The sequence below is a fragment of the Bidens hawaiensis genome, unplaced genomic scaffold (assembly GCF_021521415.1).
Source record: "Bidens hawaiensis isolate Kalapana, Puna unplaced genomic scaffold, B.hawaiensis_p1.1 tig00075014_1, whole genome shotgun sequence".
Lineage (NCBI taxonomy): Eukaryota > Viridiplantae > Streptophyta > Magnoliopsida > Asterales > Asteraceae > Bidens > Bidens hawaiensis.
In genome coordinates this window covers 25,102-44,040 of record NW_027503019.1, presented here as the reverse complement: position 1 = coordinate 44,040, position 18,939 = coordinate 25,102, and the positions used below count along the sequence as shown (strand labels likewise).

The following is an 18,939-nucleotide window of genomic DNA, read 5'->3' as shown; positions in this document are numbered from 1 at the left end:
AGAAAGCATAAAAGAAGTAGCAAATTCAGCCCGTTGGGGGGGGGGGGGGGTTGTCTAATTGATGAAGCCCTTAAAACCTTACGAGTAACAAACGATAAAATCGGGCCCTCCCTTTTATATATATATATAGAAAGCACGCACTCTTATTCAACAACAAACCACAGTAAAAATAAATCTAAATTTATATAATTATACATGTTATATATATTTAATAATTTTTAATAGGTTTGTTGTTGTATAATAAAATTAGCGTCTTTTATAGAATTTTTGGTGGAGTGATATAATGGTTTGTATAGGTTTATAAATTTTTATTATAGCATATGCTCTTTGGGCTGAATAGGTTCTCACATTCTCTTTGTTTTTTTATTAGGCTTCAACACATATTAGCTGTGTACAGAAAGAAAAAATATATAGGAATGATCAAACGAAAGGCCAAAGAATTTGCATTTGTGCAGGAAAATAATCACCATGAACTTAACAACTCCTCCAACAAATCAGATCCTAGATCTTCCAAAATCAGCAAGTCTTTCTGTTGTTTGTTTTCTTCACTTGAATTCAATGACAAAGACATTCTCGGAAGCTTGTGCATCGCCTTTATAGCGAGTACAGGAGATTCCCCATCCGTATTACTGCACCGCATTCCATTCAGAGAGTCCTTAACGGTTTCAGCTGAAAAGTTTACGACAGATGAAGAGCCCCTCATTGAGTATGATGCTTGATCATATGCCAAAGCTGCCGCTTCGGCAGTATCAAATGTCCCCAGCCAGACCCTCTTCCCATTTCGTGTCGAATCCCTTATTTCTGCTGCAAACTTTCCCCATGGTCTCTTTCTAACACCAACATATTGTTTCTTCTGATCACCTTCTTCTCTCCTTTCTGAATTTATGACTTCTTCATTCGGGGAACAATCGATATTCCCTTCTTGGGATGACTGAGATACATCCATCATCAACTGATGATGGAGTTCAGAAAGGATGTAATATTGGAAGCACCTATATATAGATAGTTCTATACAATAAATTTAGAACTTACAAAATTTTAGGATTTTGCTAAAAATATACAGTTGACTTAAAAGTATTTTAATACAACATGTTTTAAGTCAGAGAATTATAAAATACAATTGAACCAAACTCCTATCAAATTGCTTTTTGTCCTTTATTACAGATCCACATATTCATGATAGATTAAGATTAACCAATTAAGATAACTTTGCAGATAAATTGAAAGGTGAAGCAAGTTAAAGTTTCAATATCTGCTAGTCTACAACTTATCTCCACTAATTTCTAGGATAATAACGAAAATGATCATGTGTTTTTTTCTTGGCGAGAAATGAAAAATATTTATAATAGTTCGTCGACTTACTCTAATCATATATAAAAGATTCACCAACAGGATTTTGTATGACTTGTATGGCGTTCTTAATCGTGTATATTTCACTTTCAGATTAAGGTGTTTTGTAGGTACACGAAATGAAGAAGCAACTTGTAACTTACTACTAGTTTCTAGTCAGTTTAGTGCAACCCCAACTAGGGGCGCTGCCTCTTGAACCTCAGAGAGTCAGCCCCCACACCGGCCTGGTCGGTGGAGCCCCTAATGGATATTAACTAGTCTTGTATAAAAACTTGGTAGCACACACAGTAGCCTTCTTTAAAAGTGAGAAAGAAAAACTTGTTTTGACTTTTGTAGCTTTGTTTGTAGAATGAGTAAACCAAAGAAACACAACTTTTAATTAATTAAAAACTAGATACAATGACCCTTTAAATACTAAAACCTTTACCTTATCCTAAATAAACTCAAATACTAGAACTTATAGATAAACATAACATGTGTTTATCCATCCTTATTCAAAAACAATCAAACTAAGACTCAAACTATTATTACGTAACTTAATAATAACTCTAATAAACTTTCAAATCAACCCCTTAAACTTTAACGATTAATTCCAACAATCAACCCCTTAATCGTTAATTTTCATACCGGTCTTCACCAAAGAGCTGGACTACCATCATTTTCTTTACTCAAGTTTGCTTGTTCATCCCTTTTCTCCTTCCCTGGACATTCGTTCGCAAAGTGACCAAACTCATTGCACCTGAAACATTTAACGTGGCTCTTATCACGTCGGAACCGTTCACCATCTCGCCCCTTACCGGACCCCCGACCCTTTCCTTGGCCTCGTCCTAGATCATCCCGACTTGAACTTCCACAACCACAATATTCACACGCGTGCCTTTTCTCATTCTCTTTCTTAGCAAACAACAAGCCCCCATGAATGTCTTCTCCTTTATCGGATCCTTTGATACGCTCCTCGTATGCCTTCAATCTTCCGACGGCTTCATCAAATAGCATAGAATCCAACTCGAAACATTGTTCAATTGAGGCTACAATTTGAATAAAAGATTTAGGCATTGAATCAAGTAGCCTTCTCACCAATTCTTTTTCTTCAATCAAATCTCCGAGACTCCTCGCCTTCGAAGCTAACCCGGTAAGTTTAGTTGCAAAATTATCAACCGACTCACCCTCCTTCATGCGCAATCCTTCGAGCTCCCTTCTCAATGTTGCTAGTCTAGCCGTTCTCACTCGATCCACTCCTAAATATCTTGTTTTCAATCCATCTCATACTTGTTTTGCATCTGTGTAATCCGCCATTTGTAACACCATGTCTTCGGGTATGGTTTGAAACAAGAAAGCAAGTGCTTGCTTTGATTTCTGTTGATCCACCGCAGCTCCTAACACCCTTGGTTCGACCACCTCCAGTATTCCATACGCATCCAAAATTGTCTTAACTTTGACAGCCCACACCGGGTAATTCGTAGGAGTTAAAACCGGGCACTGATATGTCATAGAACTACCATCTTTTACCATTGGCATCTCCTCTTCTTCACAACTTCAATATCACTTGATCACTTATCGATTCCCTCTTCCCGGGTCACCAAAACAACCCCGTTCTTGACCACCGATCGAAGAAAAAACAAGCTCCCCGCTTCTACCGTTTTCTTCTTCTCTTGCTAGACGCGACCAGATTCAAAGCACACCGCTTTGATGAATCGTCTTCCGTCCGTCTACCCGCAGATCTGATCGGATAACTTCTGCCAAAAAAACAACCTACACCGGTTGATCCGTTTTTATCCTTGGCGGAAAGGACCGGACTGATTGATCAAGTATTGAAGTTGCGTTCAATCTCTTTTATGCAGGTCCTAGAGCTTCAACGCTGTGATACCAATTAATGGATATTAACTAGTCTTGTATAAAAACTTGGTAGCACACACAGTAGCCTTCTTCGAAAGTGAGAAATAAAAACTTGTTTTGACTTTTGTAGCTTTGTTTGTAGAATGAGTAAACCAAAGAAACACAACTTTTAATTAATTAAAAACTAGATACAATGACCCTTTAAATACTAAAACCTTTACCTTATCCTAAACAAACTCAAATACTAGAACTTATAGATAAACATAACATGTGTTTATCCATCCTTATTCAAAAACAATTAAACTAAGACTCAAACTATTATTACGTAACTTAATAATAACTCTAATAAACTTTCAAATCAACCCCTTAAACTTTAACGATTAATTCCAATAGCCCCATGGAACCGCCATGGTCTAGGTCTTCGCCTCTTAAAACCTTAAGGTACCTTAGCAACGAAATCATAATAATATTGAATGAGTATGTATCTCACATCTCCAAACTCATATATATGTTTATTATGGTTTCTCATTTGACCTTCAAGTACATCATGATTAGGCAAAATAGATTGATGGGACCAAAGTCACCTAACAAAACACTCCCAAGCCGGACCACCCTTCACAACGCGTTTGTTGTGGGTTATCTAACTCTAATAAAACAGGAACGGTACGGTACGTTGGAGCTGACACTTGGTTTTTGGATGACTTAACCGCCAAACCGGTTCAATGTTATTGAGCAAGTTTTCCAATTTTATGTAAAAACATTTTTTTCTAAGGTTTAGACTTATGTGACGGTGTTCGCCAGCTAATATAGGAAGATGTTAATTAGTGTTGTATTTTGGTTGCTAAATTGAATACTATTCTCTTCATTTTTTTTTCATTTTAAGAGGGGAATGGACACTAATGTGGGTAAGGTTTATGGGTTGTTTATCACATAGCAAACTCACCCCTAACCATGTGGGTGGTTTGCCAAATTATAATTTGTGGCAAAGGTTTATCACATGGCAAACCCATTTGAGGTTTTTGAAAAATTAAACACCAGTAAGAGGGGAAGGGGCACTAATGGGTATTACCCATGCATTGGTCAATCATGTACTGCCACCTCAATTCTACCCTTAATTACCCATAAAACAGAAACTTACAGGAAACACCTATCAACAAGTACCCTAAAACTTTATTAATACATTTAATTATTCAATGGCCAATAATGAATCAATTTTGTATGGCAAACCTTTGCCATGAAATGAAGCCATACACTTTACCCATATGGAATGTGGTGGTGTTGCCATGTGGTTTGAAAGCCATACACCCTACCCATATGGCTGTCCCTTCCCCTCTAATAATTCAATGAAATTTTAACTTTAATTACATTTAATTGTTTTTTATTTTAAAATTTAAACAAAAAAAGTTTTAGGGTACTTGTGGGTATGTGTTTCCAGTTATTTTATGGTTTGTGGGTACTTAAGGGTATAAATGAAATAACCGTGTATGATTGGTCGGTGCATGGGTAATACCCATAAGTGCTCCCTCCCCTCTAACAAATAATATATTTCTTTTATTCTTTTAAATATAAGCAGCACAACAATATGCGATACATAATTATCTTTGAAAATCACACCACTAGAAAAAAGGCTTTTAATGACTCGCATTGCGAGTCATAAATGGGTACAGATGACTTGCAAATGCGAGTCATTGATAGCCCAGTCATAAATCAATTATGACTCGCACTCGCGAGTCATAAATTATGACTCACATTTTATGACTCGCCTTTGTTGGACTCGGTCTACCCAAGAGACATATTAAATTAATGTGGCTAGTACGTTATGATCCAAGTCGGGTCATACCCAATAACAAGCTAGACAAACACCGATAATATTCGTTCATATATGATGTGATCATAACAAATGAATATTAACACTTGAGTTATTTGGAAAGGGGTTTCTAAATAAAATGTACTTGTGTAATAAACAAATCATATGGATGATTTATGTTTTATGAAAGAACATTACATAGTGTTATTTAAGTTGGTTAAATAACAATATGTGAATAATAATAACCAAGCATGTCTCTTAACATATAATAGGTTTTATAAGTTATAAGTTATAAACTTATAAAAGTATATATGTATGGATATATATATATATATATGTTTAAAGTTTTATAAAAGAAAAAGATAATAACTCTTTCAAATGTAATATTAGTATATGTTTGAGTGGAGACATGCAATGGTTATTATTGGTGGAGAGAAAGATGCCTTTAAATAAAACCAAGTCTTTCTCTTTCATTCTTTCATAACACACATAATTTCCAAGTAAACTTTTCTCTCTTCCTCTCTTGAGTATTTTCATCCAACATAAGAAAAGAAGAAGAAAATTTCAAGTGCAAATCCTAGCTAGAAGTGGTGTGTTGTTGAAGCTTGGGGTATGCTAGCTTGAGGAGCTTCCATATTCAAGTTCTTACATTTCCATCATCATCTCTTTCACCCGGTTTTGTCTTGTTGAAAGGTAGTAGTAACATGCATGGACTTATAGTGACATGCATGTATTTGATAGTGTGTAATTCGTATTTGGATCCGGGTTTGGGTTTTGCATGTTTAAAATTGGTTTTATACATATCATATTAACAAGATTTAAAACTTTTATATCCGCTGCGTTTTTGGTAAAATAGGGATTTTATCACTTTGATAATCTTGTTAAAACCCAACAATGGCATCAGGAGCCGCTTATACGAATGCATGCTTTATTAGACCCAAAATTTTTCGGGTTTATGGTGGGTTTCACCATTTGGCCGAAACTTTTTGGGGTTTTGGTTACCCCATGGTTTTTCAAGGTTATACTTTACATGCATGTGGTAATCTTGAAAAACCAAGTCATTTGGATGATTGTTTAGTTTGTTTGGACAAAACCCGAAACTTTCGGTTTGCTTAAGCTTTGGCCAAAAGTTTTGAGGCAAAAAGGGGAACCATTTTGGTCTTGTATTATTGCATATTTGGATGTGTAATAGATGTTCATAACCTAGCCATGCCTTGTGTTTGGTTGGATGATTGTGTTGGTTGTTTGTTCATTCGATTTGGTTGTAATATTTATTTGGGTTTGTAATCTATTTATTCATTCATATGGCTTGTAATAATAAGTAGATTAGATGTATTTCTTTTACTAGAAAAATGTATTAGGATATATTTTGTAAAAGAAGATGCATGGATGGAAGCCCAAATAAAATGATGAAGACCACAACACCGGGAGTCAACACTTGGAGCATATGGATGCGGAATCAAGTGGGAGTTCACCGACACAAGTGCATGTTCTTTTGGGTCCCTTAGGAGAGACTTTTTGACACACTTGTCTTCGGTCAACAAGTGTGATCAATATTTGGAGGCTATGGTTATGAACTTGTGGTTGTGTATATTTTGTGCTTGCATGGTTGATTTACTTATTATTTGCAATATGGTTTGCTTAACAACTTAAAATCAACTAGCATAAAATTGGTTCCTTAGAAATCGTTAGGTAATAAAAATTGGTTTTATTAATAACTAATGATTTCATAATAAAAATGGGTTTTATTAATTGGAACTTTGAAAATGGGTTTTTCAACTAAGTACCATACATTTGAATGCATGCAAATGAAAGGTACAATAAATAGTTTTCCAATCTAGAATTTAGAAAACTAAAATCCCCTTTTAAAAACAAGTTAAATACCATCCTTTTATACGACACTTAAGTCACTTGTAGACTTGAAAGTGAGTTAGGATCACCTAAGCACTTTTAAGAAAACTTGTGATCTTAAAGTGATTTTACAAGTACTTTTGGCATTAGGATCACCTAACCACTTGTATGAGTAAACTCACACGTGTGTATAAGTAGGACGACTTGATTTGAAACCATGACTATAGGATCACCTTAACATGGCGTTCAAAGGTGTTGATGGGATTTAACATACCAACTAAACATATGATGTTTAACCGATCCCATAAAACTAGAAGTTGCAAAGGGTTGCAATTGTCAAACGTTGACTACCTTGTTAATTCGAATAGTAGGATAAAGGTCACCTAACTACTATTTGAATGAAACGTTGGGTTCTAGATTTTAATCAATAATTGTCTTGGAGACATCTAAAGGGTATTAAAGATTAAAATTTTATTAATATCGAAAATACTAATTTGAACTTTGTTAAAATTCTTTTAGATGGCCGCAAACAATGCACCGAACGCAATTATCCCACACGTGCATAATCTATCACTAAGATCCATTCTGGATAAGGATCGTCTAAACTTTAACAACTTCATGGATTGGTATCGAAACTTGAGAATTGTTCTCAAGCAAGAAAAGAAGTCTTATATTTTAGACGATCCTATTCCCGATGAACCCGATGTCAATAACTTGGATGCCTATGCGGATTGGTTAAAATACACCGAGGATTCGGTACAAGCTTCTTGCCTCATGTTGGGAACAATGATTCCCGAGATCCAAAAGGATTTCGAGAATCATGGGGCGTATGACATGATAACCCAACTTAAGGAAATGTTCCTTACTCAAGCTCGGGTTGAGCGATTCGAAACGGTTCGAGCGCTTCATGCATGTCATATTGAAGAAACCCAGTCTGTTTCATCTTATGTACTTAAGATGAAGAGCCACATTGATCGGCTTGAACGGCTTAACTGTCCCGTCTCAAAAGAGTTAGCCACGGATTTAATCATAAATGGCTTAACCAAAAGGTTTGAGACATTCGTCATGAACTACAACATGAATGGATGGGACAAAAGCATTGGTGAGCTTCACGCAATGCTTAAGACAGCAGAGGCCGGCATGGGTAAAAAGGTTTTACCCGTTCTTGCGATCAATGAGGGTGGCTCAAAGAAAAGGCATCACCCGGAACCAAAAGCAAAGGTTGCCGTTGGTAAGGGGCAAGTCAAGAAGGGGTTCAAGGGAAAGGCAAAGGCAGAGCCAAAGCCAAAGAAGCTAAAGGTTAGCGCTGAGGATCCGTGCTTTGGTTGTGGTGAGATAGGTCATTGGATGAGAAACTGTCCGACCTATCTCAAGGAGTTGAAAGCTAAGAGGGATGCAGGGCAAACCTCAGGTACAACTTTCATGATTCACATTGATCTTAATATTATTTCTTCTAACACATGGGTATTGGATACCGGATGTGGAACTCACATATGCAATTCATTGCAGGGGTTCAAAAGAAGAAATGAGGTGAAGAAAGGAGATATAAGTCTCTTCATGGGTAATGGAGCAAAGGTTGACGTCCAAGCCTGAGGAGATTATGTTTTAAAGCTTCCAAATGGTTTGGAAATTGTTTTGAAAAACATTTTATATTCCCCTAGTTTGACTAGTAATATTATCTCTGTTTTTGTATTAAGACAATCTGGTTATGACTTTAAGTTTGTTGATAAGGTATTTATGTTTTCATGGATAATGTCTTTTATTTTAAAGCGATGCCGTTTTATGGCATTTATGAATTAATTCATGATGACTCATACATTGATAACTCGTTGTACCAAGCTAACACCAAAAGACTCAAAATGGATTTGAGTAATACTTTTCTTTGGCATTGTCGTCTTGGTCACATAAACAAGAATCGTATTCATACACTTCGAAAGAATGGTCTTTTGAAATCAAATGTTGATTCATTTGATGAATGTGAATCTTGTTTATTGGGAAAGATGACCAAAGACCCTTTAATGGAACAAATGAAAGGGCGAAAGACTTATTAGGTATCATACATTCGGATGTATGTGGACCTTTTAGGACAATGACAAGAAATGGTGAAAGATACTTCATTACCTTTACCGACGATTATAGTCGCTATGGGTATGTGTTCTTGTTAAGACACAAAAATGAGGCCTTTGAAATGTTCAAAGTCTTCCAAAATGAAGTACAAAATCAACTCAACAAAACAATCTAAGTACTACGTTCCGATAGAGGAGGTGAATACCTCAATGATGCGTTTCTAGAACATCTTAGGAGTTGTGGGATTGTCTCACAACTTACTCCACCTGGAACACCACAACATAATGGTGTGTCCGAAAGGAGGAATCGAACTTTATTGGACATGGTTCGATCCATGATGGCTAGATGCTCATTACCTCTATCATTTTGGGGTTTCGCTGTGATCTCTGCTGCCCGTATTTTAAATATGGCACCAACCAAGAAAGTGGATAGGACACCTTTTGAAATATGGCATGGAAAGGCTCCAAAATTTTCATATTTAAAGGTATGGGGTTGTGAGGCTTATGTTAAGATCTACACCCCTGACAAACTTGAATGTCGATCCACTAAGTGTATATTTGTAGGATATCCCACGGATTCGATGGGATATTATTTCTACAATCCAAGCGAGCATAAAGTGTTTATAGCTCGAAAGGCTAAGTTCTTGGAAAGAAGGTTCCTTATGGAAGGAACTGATAGAACTGTAGAACTCGAAGAGGATCGAGAACTACAAGCCGATACACGTTTGGTTGACACTAGCAATCAACAAGAGGTTATTGAGGATGATCAAATGGTTGATCAAAACACACAAAACATTCGCAAATCTGGTAGAGTTAGCACCCCACCTGAGAGATATGGATTTTTCATGGATGGATGCTACGTGGTTGATTCGGATGAACCCACCACATACCGAGATGCAATGTCGCAATCTGATTGTGACAAATGGCTAGAAGCCATGAATGTTGAGATGCAATCCATGCATGACAATCAAGTATGGGACTTGGTTGCTCCACCTCTAAATTCCAAGCTGGTTGGAAGTAAGTGGGTTTTCAAGAAGAAAACTGATATGCATGGAAACTTGGATACTTATAAAGCTAGACTTGTAGCAAAGGGTTTCACTCAAACTCAAGGGGTTGATTATGATGAAACTTTCTCGCCCGTGGCGATGCTAAAGTCTATAAGGATATTGTTTGCCATAGCCGCATATTATGACTATGAGATATGGCAAATGGATGTCAAAACTGCTTTTCTAAATTGGCATCTTAATGAAGATGTTTATATGGTTCAGCCTGAAGGTTTTGTCGATCCACAACATCCTAACAAAGTATGCAAGTTGAAGAAATCAATCTATGGATTGAAACAAGCATCCAGAAGTTGGAATCACCGTTTTGATGATGAAGTTAAGAAATTTGGATTCATCAAAAACGCTGATGAAGCTAGTGTGTATAAGAAAGCTAGTGGGAGCATCATAACCTTTCTGGTATTATATGTCGATGACATATTACTGTTTGGAAATGACATTCCAACCTTGGAAGGTGTGAAAGCCTGGCTTGGAAGCTGTTTTTCCATAAAGGATCTTAGTGAAGCCGCCTATATTCTGGGAATAAGAATCTATAGGGATAGATCAAGGCGGTTGATAGGTTTGAATCAAAGTGCATACATTGACAAAATCTTGAAAAGGTTCAAGATGGAAAACTCTAAGAAAGGTTTGGTACCTATTCAAAGAGGAACGATGTTGAGTGCTTCTCAATGTCCAAGCTCAAAGGATGAGCAAGACAAAATGAGTGGTATCCCATATGCATCTGCTATAGGATCCATCATGTATGCCATGATTTGCACTAGACCGGATGTGTCATGCGCCTTGAGCATGACAAGTCGATACCAACAAAATCCGGGAACTAGCCATTGGATGGCTGTTAAGAGCATATTGAAATACCTTAGAAGGACTAAGGATATGTTTCTAATATATGGCTCTGGTGAGGAGGAACTCGTTGTAAAGGGTTACACTGATGCGAGTTTCCAAACTGATCGAGATGATTTTCGATCACAATCGGGATACGTTTTCGTTCTCAATGGTGGTGCTGTCTCATGGAAGAGTGCAAAACAAGACGTGGTAGCTTTATCCACCACTGAATCTGAATACATCGCCGCCTCCCTGGCAGCTCAAGAAGCTGCATGGATTAGAAAGTTCATTGCCGATCTAGGAGTGGTTCGTACCATTCAGGACCCTCTAGAGATCTTTTGTGACAACGAGGGTGCGATTGCTCAAATCAAGGAACCCCGCGCACATCAAAAGACTAGGCACATTGAGCGGAGATTCAACTACATAAGGGATGAAGTTGAAAAGGGAAAGATATGTATTCGCAAAGTTCACACTGATCAAAACATTGCGGACCCACTCACGAAACTCCTTGAAAGGCCGAAGCATGAGAGTCATACTTGCGCCTTAGGACTTCGATATTCTAGTGATTGTATTTGATCAAAATTTGTATTTGGATATTGGAACAATTTTATTTTAACTCAATCATATGGTTTTGGTTATGGTCATGTTCTTGAGTTATGTTCCATTTTAGTATGTTTAAATCCGTGAATAATTTGAATTATTCTAAACGTCTGTAGTCGTTCATATTTGTGGGAACAAATGTGAAAGTAAGACTATTATGAACTTGGATTGGTAGATATTCATGAGGTATGAATATAGCAAAGGGTTGCTGCCAAGGTTCATAGATATTTATGGAATAAATATTGGACTGACCCGCTCTCAATTTTACTGCATGGAATCCTTGGGATTTGTGATCATAAGTAAATTTGAGTAAAGGCGAACTTCATAGTATCCTCCGACCTGAGATACATATTGGGTCTTGATATTCATCGACTATTATGCTTTGACTTAGTTCTTCGCTGCTCTGAAATATGTCAGTACATAAGGCTAAGCTCAAGTATAGTACAAGGTGATAGTGAGAGACGTATATAGTCAATATGGGATTTGTCCCTCTTATTCGTTGAGAGTTAAATGTCTAAGGCCTGACAAGTTAAATCAACAGAGAATGATCACTATGTGTCTTTGGATTTAACATGACATTTGTGGCAAAAGGATAAATGACAGTTTCACCTAAATCATTTTCAAGTATGGGACTTGAAAGGGATGATGTTATTGAATGGCACTTCGTCATACGTATTAGGGGTAGTAAACCGTAGTTAGGCGGTATTTGCTACTTGCATCAATCTTCTATGTATCTTGTGCAAGTGGGAGATTGTTGGACTCGGTCTACCCAAGAGACATATTAAATTGATGTGGCTAGTACGTTATGATCCAAGTTGGGTCATACCCAATAACAAGCTAGACAAACACCGATAATATTCGTTCATATATGATGTGATCATAACAAATGAATATTAACACTTGAGTTATTTGGAAAGGGGTTTCTAAATAAAATGTACTTGTGTAATAAACAAATCATATGGATGATTTATGTTTTATGAAAGAACATTACATAGTGTTATTTAAGTTGGTTAAATAACAATATGTGAATAATAATAACCAAGCATGTCACTTAACATATAATAGGTTTTATAAGTTATAAGTTATAAACTTATAAAAGTATATATGTATGGATATATATATATATGTTTAAAGTTTTATAAAAGAAAAAGATAATAACTCTTTCAAATGTAATATTAGTATATGTTTGAGTGGAGACATGCAATGGTTATTATTGGTGGAGAGAAAGATGCCTTTAAATAAAACCAAGTCTTTCTCTTTCATTCTTTCATAACACACATAATTTCCAAGTAAACTTTTCTCTCTTCCTCTCTTGGGTATTTTCATCCAACATAAGAAAAGAAGAAGAAAATTTCAAGTGCAAATCCTAGCTAGAAGTGGTGTGTTGTTGAAGCTTGGGGTATGCTAGCTTGAGGAGCTTCCATATTCAAGTTCTTACCTTTCCATCATCATCTCTTTCACCCGGTTTTGTCTTGTTGAAAGGTAGTAGTAACATGCATGGACTTATAGTGACATGCATGTATTTGATAGTGTGTAATTCGTATTTGGATCCGGGTTTGGGTTTTGCATGTTTAAAATTGGTTTTATACATATCATATTAACAAGATTTAAAACTTTTATATCCGCTGCGTTTTTGGTAAAATAGGGATTTTATCACTTTGATAATCTTGTTAAAACCCAACAGCCTTTATGACTCACATTTCATGACTCACGTTTATGACTTACACATTATGACTCTCATTTATGACATGTTTTTATGACTGTACTTTATGACACGCAAATTTGCGAGTCATGGTATTATTTTTTTAAAAAAAATATTTATTATTATTTATTATTATTATTATTATGCTAATATTTAAATTAATGACACAATTATACAAAATAAACCTTTCGTTTCATTTCTTAATTAAGCATCCTACATCAAAATGTTACAAAAAATATTTTTTTAGTCAATACAAGAAATCATTCTTGAAAAACAAACTGAACCGCATAGCTTGCCCATTCTTCACGAACCGCGTCGAGATCCGCATCCGTGTATACCTCTTTTCCTCCACCAACCTAAGAAGAAAAAAAAAGACGTTACAAACTTGGTCGGGTCAAAACATATTCGATCAAAACAAACCAATAAAAGAGTAAATTACACTTACATTGTTATTGACGAGTATGTCAAGTCCGTCACGAACTATCTCCTTCATGAAGTTTAAGATATAATATCCACACTATATACTTCCCGGTTGAGTTGGACACTACAGAATAACATATTCAAAGTTACAGATTAGAACAGCCCGTATATCATAATAACGCTCAGATCAGAACAGCCAGCGTGCAGATCAGAACATCGCACGAGCCCGGATCAGATCAGCACGTGCGCAGTCAGTTCAAATCTGCGCGCGCGTGCAGATTAGTATGCTTGCAGTTCATATAAGATATGATAATAACGCGTGCAGTTCAATTTCCATTTAAAGAAATTAAGTACTCACCTTGTTGTTGACCCAGTTGACTTTGATACGCATGTTGGCTCCCGTTTTTACAGTGTACACTATCATTGCGCTACAATATAAATTTTGAAATATATCAATGAATATAATATATAATGTTTCAATAATTTGTATAACTTACGCATCGATAATTTGCCTTAGCTACGGATTGACATCGATAAGCCTTAATGAATCCAGATAATAACAAGTAGTAGTTTTAAAGTCTAACACGGCCAACACCCAATGGTTTCTACAAAATTCAAAAACCAAATAAAGTTAAACAACTTAGTTCTATTTTATCCACGAACAAGAATTTAAATGAAAATTCAAACCCGGGATTACAGGGTACTATGATGATGTCATTGTTGTTTCTTTTTGTTTGGATCTTGATTTACAATCATCTTTCATGGTTGCAGTCGCTGTCACAAAACATATTCCACGATCTGGAATCGGTCCATTCTTGATTTGCTCATACAAGTACCTGTAAACGTACAACTACAAAATTAATTAAATAAAATTTGTTTCACAAACGATTCTTTATAATAAAGCTATTCAATTACATCATATATGAAGTAACAATAGAACCACTCATCCAACCCAATGTAAAAACCGCTTCAAAATCTTCTATACCTAGGTACGTGTAACTCTCGTACCCAAAACACTCATCCTCACTCTGAACTTTTATGGAGTCAACATTTGCAAGCTGTGCGTCAACCACTAGTGCAGCCATCGTCAAGACAACACTTTCTTCGATTCTCACCCTTGTCGTCTGTTGTGCTCTCGTCTTTCTTTTTTGAAACGCCTTTTTATCTTTTCTTGTCTCCATTCCTTTACCTTTCGGGTTTTTGTCTTCCTCATGTGGTTTTTCGGTTTTTTCTTTATCAATTTTCATTCCTTTACCTGTCTCCTTTTCTTTTCCATTATTTTTTTCTTTTTCCTCATCAGGTTCTCGTAGCCGTTTATTGGCGTTCTTACTTCCTATTTTTGGTAATGGCTTTGCAAATGGTTTCTTCACCGTTTTTTCCTACAAAAAATATAAATAAGTAATTTAAATTAGACCTCATGTACATATGCATTAAATCTATATGTAAATAATATTACCAAGTCCGAGGATCGAATGACAAGATGTGTTGGCCAACTTAGTATGTGTCCCACTCCATCTTTGACTTTATAAATGAACTCCTCATCTAGCGGTATCGGTAGTAAAGAATCTCCTTTTATACTGCACTCCATCATAACAGTAATATTCTCACTTGTTTCCCTCATTATAGTTCCCGTGGCGACTATATTTGTAACAACCTCAACCGCAAGATAGCACGATTTATCCTACATATATATAGGACGTTAGTAATCAAGAACTGCAATGGTTATTACTTACAAATTAGAAAGACTTACACATGATTCTTCGAGTGGTTCGTCTTCAAAGTATTCATCTCCCCAAATTTGGCAACTTTCAGCTTCGGAAGCATGATTCATGCCCCTTTTTAATTTCTCTACCTCATCTTCAAGTTTACTGAACCGTTGATCCGACATCTTTTTCTCCGTTTCCATATAGTACTTAACACTCTTGAGTAAGAAAAAATATTGGCATGGAGTAACAAATTTACCCATCCCACGTACATGCCCACGTACTTCCTCAGTACCGAGGGCCTAGGGCCTGTGTAAGCACATCATAGTTTCCACGCACTTCCTCATTACTTCCTGATTGTTGAAGCTCATCCTGTAATTGATCAATTATGTAAGGTAGGGCTGGCATATCGTGTATACCCGTACACGATAAGACACGAACACGAAATGGGTATACCTGTACACGACACGAAAACTTATCCTGTACCTGTAACCCAAACACGAACACGAACCTGTTAATACCTGGTATACACGATAATACACGATAGTACACGGTAATAGCTGTTTAGAAACACATATTTGACAACCTTTTAGCGAAACAAAAGTCGACGAAAGTTCATAAAAGTCTTAAAATAAAATATCAAAGTCGACGGGTGGAGGCCGGAGACAGAGTATGGCCACGACGGGTGATGGCTAGCGTGAGAGGGAAGGCCGGCGATGGATTTCGGGTGATGGCCGGCATCAGAGGGAGGATGGATGTTGAGACTTGAAAGACAGACGGCTGTAAGAAACTAAGAATGAATTAGAAATGGATAATGGGATATGATATAAGTTATAACTATATATATTTTATATATATTTATTTAATTTTATAAATAACCAGGTATTAACAGGTACCTAACAGGTAAACATGTATTATACATGTTTAGACACGAAAATTAACAGGTAATTTCGTGTCTACCTGTTTAGTAACGAAACCTGTTAATGTCTTACCTGTTACCTGTTAAAGTCGTGTAGGTACGTGTCGTGTATTTGTGCCTTGTGTATAAATTGCCAGGCCTAATGTAAGGTTCTATGATTTTTAAGTCCGGTTGTATGACGAGTCCAACAACAGGTGTGGTTTCGCATTTCCTACTTATATATCGTTTTGTTGTACTGTAACGAATTGACAGACTATAGGCTACCTTAAACAATACTACATATAGATTATGTGATTGGTCCTTAAAAGTCTTAAAGAAGAATGATATAAAATAATATAAATAATGGACTATTTTTTTAATTTGTTGATTCATTTAAATCTAACTACAATGAAACAAAATTAAGATAGGAAATTTAAATAACACGATTATGAAGACGACAACGTGAAATATCAAATTTGAATTGAAATAATGAAATTCAATAATTTTATGGCTAATAGCATAAAGCTAGTGGGACTCCTCCGCATGATGCGACTGATCGGTATTAATTCGACCTATTACAATACTGACAAACTGCCATAACAATTGAATGAGAAAACCAAAAAAATAAACTTTTCAAGCTGTCACAGCTATTAAACTTTTAGGTTAACACATTAATCTTGTCATATAGATATTATTTTTCTTATGATGCTTTAGCGTAAAGAAACATCTTGGTAAGTTTAGTTTTTGTCCGATATGTGGATCGGAAATTGAGGCATCGGTCGAACACGTGTTTGTCTTGTGTGGCCTTGCCCAAACTACGTGAAGTTTAATTTCACAATGGGATAAGTTGCCTGCCTTATTATCTTTAAGTATTCGCGATTTGATGGAGTTGCATAAATTTTGTTTGCTTTCAAATGAGAAAGCAAAATTGTTCCAAGCGATTTGTTTGATAGCGGTTTGGTGCTTGTGGAAAAAGAGAAATGCATTGGTCCATAGCGGGATTTCAATCCATATTGGACCTAAAATATCACTAGCGCCTTGTAATGACTGTGAATAAGGAGAGAACTTCATAGTTAAGTATGCTTAGGTGAGAATAATATTAGGATAAATGACTATTTCATAATTCTCTATACTGACAAAAAAAAAATATTAGCTTTATATGGGTAAAACAAACACTATTTATGATGTGAAGGGCGTTATATTACAACTATTGTTACTATTAAATAACTATCACATTAGACATGAAAATCTCGTAGTTATTAGAACTTTGCATTATTTACTTACTTTACTAGCGATTATTATTGTTGATATAACTGGCGTATATTAATTATCTGGCGTATTTTAATTATATGCTATAAAAGAATATAATATTTACCTATGTTAATAACCCCCGTATAAATAATTAGATAAGTAATAGCAAAGAATATGATGAAGCATCTTCCAAGCTAGTATCCAAACATACTCTTAGTGGCATTCACCATAAGTTCTTCATGACACCCACACGTATGTGTAGTTATATAACACAAAAACAACGTAAACATGTATATATATGTGTAGAATAATTTTGAACTTACGTACGTTGTCAAGGGTTCTTCAACAAAAAAATAATATACACGAGAAGCTTAGAACGAATGAACGATATATATCACAAAAAAGAATATTGTTGACGACAAAAGTTGAAAAAATAAATTATTATTTTACACTAGATCATGTCGCGCGCGGGAATCCGCCGACGGTAAAGGACAAAACATGTCCCTTCCTTTGTTCTAGCTCACCACCTGGTTGCATAATAAACAAATGATAATTAAGTTATAGTATTATAGTATACACCTTCTTTTATTGGCAAAGGTCAGGAAATTTAGTATATAAATTTAAATTTTACTTTAAAAATGATTAATATGATGATCCATTCACCATTCTATTTTCATTTTGGTGTCAAAAGTCCCTACATGGAGGGAGGTTAAAAACAAAATATATCTCATGGCATAGAGTTAATATTAGTAACATTTCGTTCTCTCATATTCAGTTCGCTCATAAACCCCTTATTAAAGTTGAGTGGCTCTAAAGAATCATTTGATTAAGCTTTACTAATATGAGATAATTAGTCCTGACAATTATATGATAAAAGTAATTGTAAATAAGTTGAACGGACAAATATAGTTACCCTGATACGCCTATTAATATTGGAAGAATTAATCATTATTAGATATCTTTATTCCGCATAACTAATGATTGAGAGATCGATCTTTACTATACCATGAACACCAAAGAACGGCATCATTCTTCCAAATGATTATTTGTCAAGATTGAGGCGTCATAACGGGAATCAATATGACTTCACCATCATTGTAGAAGATCACGTTTCCCGCATGTATGATTAATTTGATGTCTAAATTCATGTTTGTGATTGAATCTACACTATTTGGATTTATGTTTTACCCATGTTAATTAAAAAGATATTTAAAAATAACCATGAAATTTATTAGATTACCACTTAATCTTTTTTGCAGAGGAAGAGAAAAACGGTGCAAGAGATTCTCGCCGCCAACCTATGTTGGTGTACGAGGTTATTTTTCGTGCGATATAGCGCATGAGGTACCTGGGTTGGCATAGGAGATGAAGAGTTCGCGTCAAGACTGTTTTGGAAATTTAAAAAAGTCAAGACTGTTTTAATATATAACATTTTTCTGGTTAATTTGGCTATTTTGGTGATTTTCCCGAGCATCTAGTTGATCAGTGATTATTGATAAATTTTAGAAGAAAAAAAACTCTCTAAGTATTTATACCATAATGTCGTATGTTCTTCATAAACATACATTTTAT

At 35.7% G+C, this 18,939-nt stretch overlaps 1 protein-coding gene and 1 pseudogene across 1 annotated transcript; both read right to left on the bottom strand.

Moving 5' to 3' along the window:
- Nucleotides 1–307: 307 nt before the first annotated feature.
- LOC143606499 (ethylene-response factor C3 pseudogene) lies at nucleotides 308–1,030 on the bottom strand (annotated as a pseudogene).
- Nucleotides 1,031–14,290: 13,260 nt separating this feature from the next.
- On the bottom strand, nucleotides 14,291–15,359 carry LOC143606498 (uncharacterized). The gene is made up of 2 exons (XM_077082254.1): nucleotides 14,972–15,359; nucleotides 14,291–14,894 (listed from the first exon to the last, which is right to left on the bottom strand). The coding sequence occupies exons 1-2, from the start codon at nucleotides 15,134–15,136 to the stop codon at nucleotides 14,427–14,429; spliced, it is 633 nt and encodes a 210-aa protein (XP_076938369.1). The 5' UTR covers nucleotides 15,137–15,359; the 3' UTR covers nucleotides 14,291–14,426.
- Between the last annotated feature and the right edge of the window lie 3,580 nt (nucleotides 15,360–18,939).

Excerpts from the sequence above, each read along its gene's own strand:
- LOC143606498 (XM_077082254.1), bottom strand. The coding sequence starts at position 15,136 with ATGAGGGAAACAAGTGAGAATATTACTGTTATGATGGAGTGCAGTATA. Across the intron at positions 14,895-14,971 it reads TCATTCGATCCTCGGACTTG|GAAAAAACGGTGAAGAAACC; the intron begins GTAATATTATTT and ends TATTTTTTGTAG.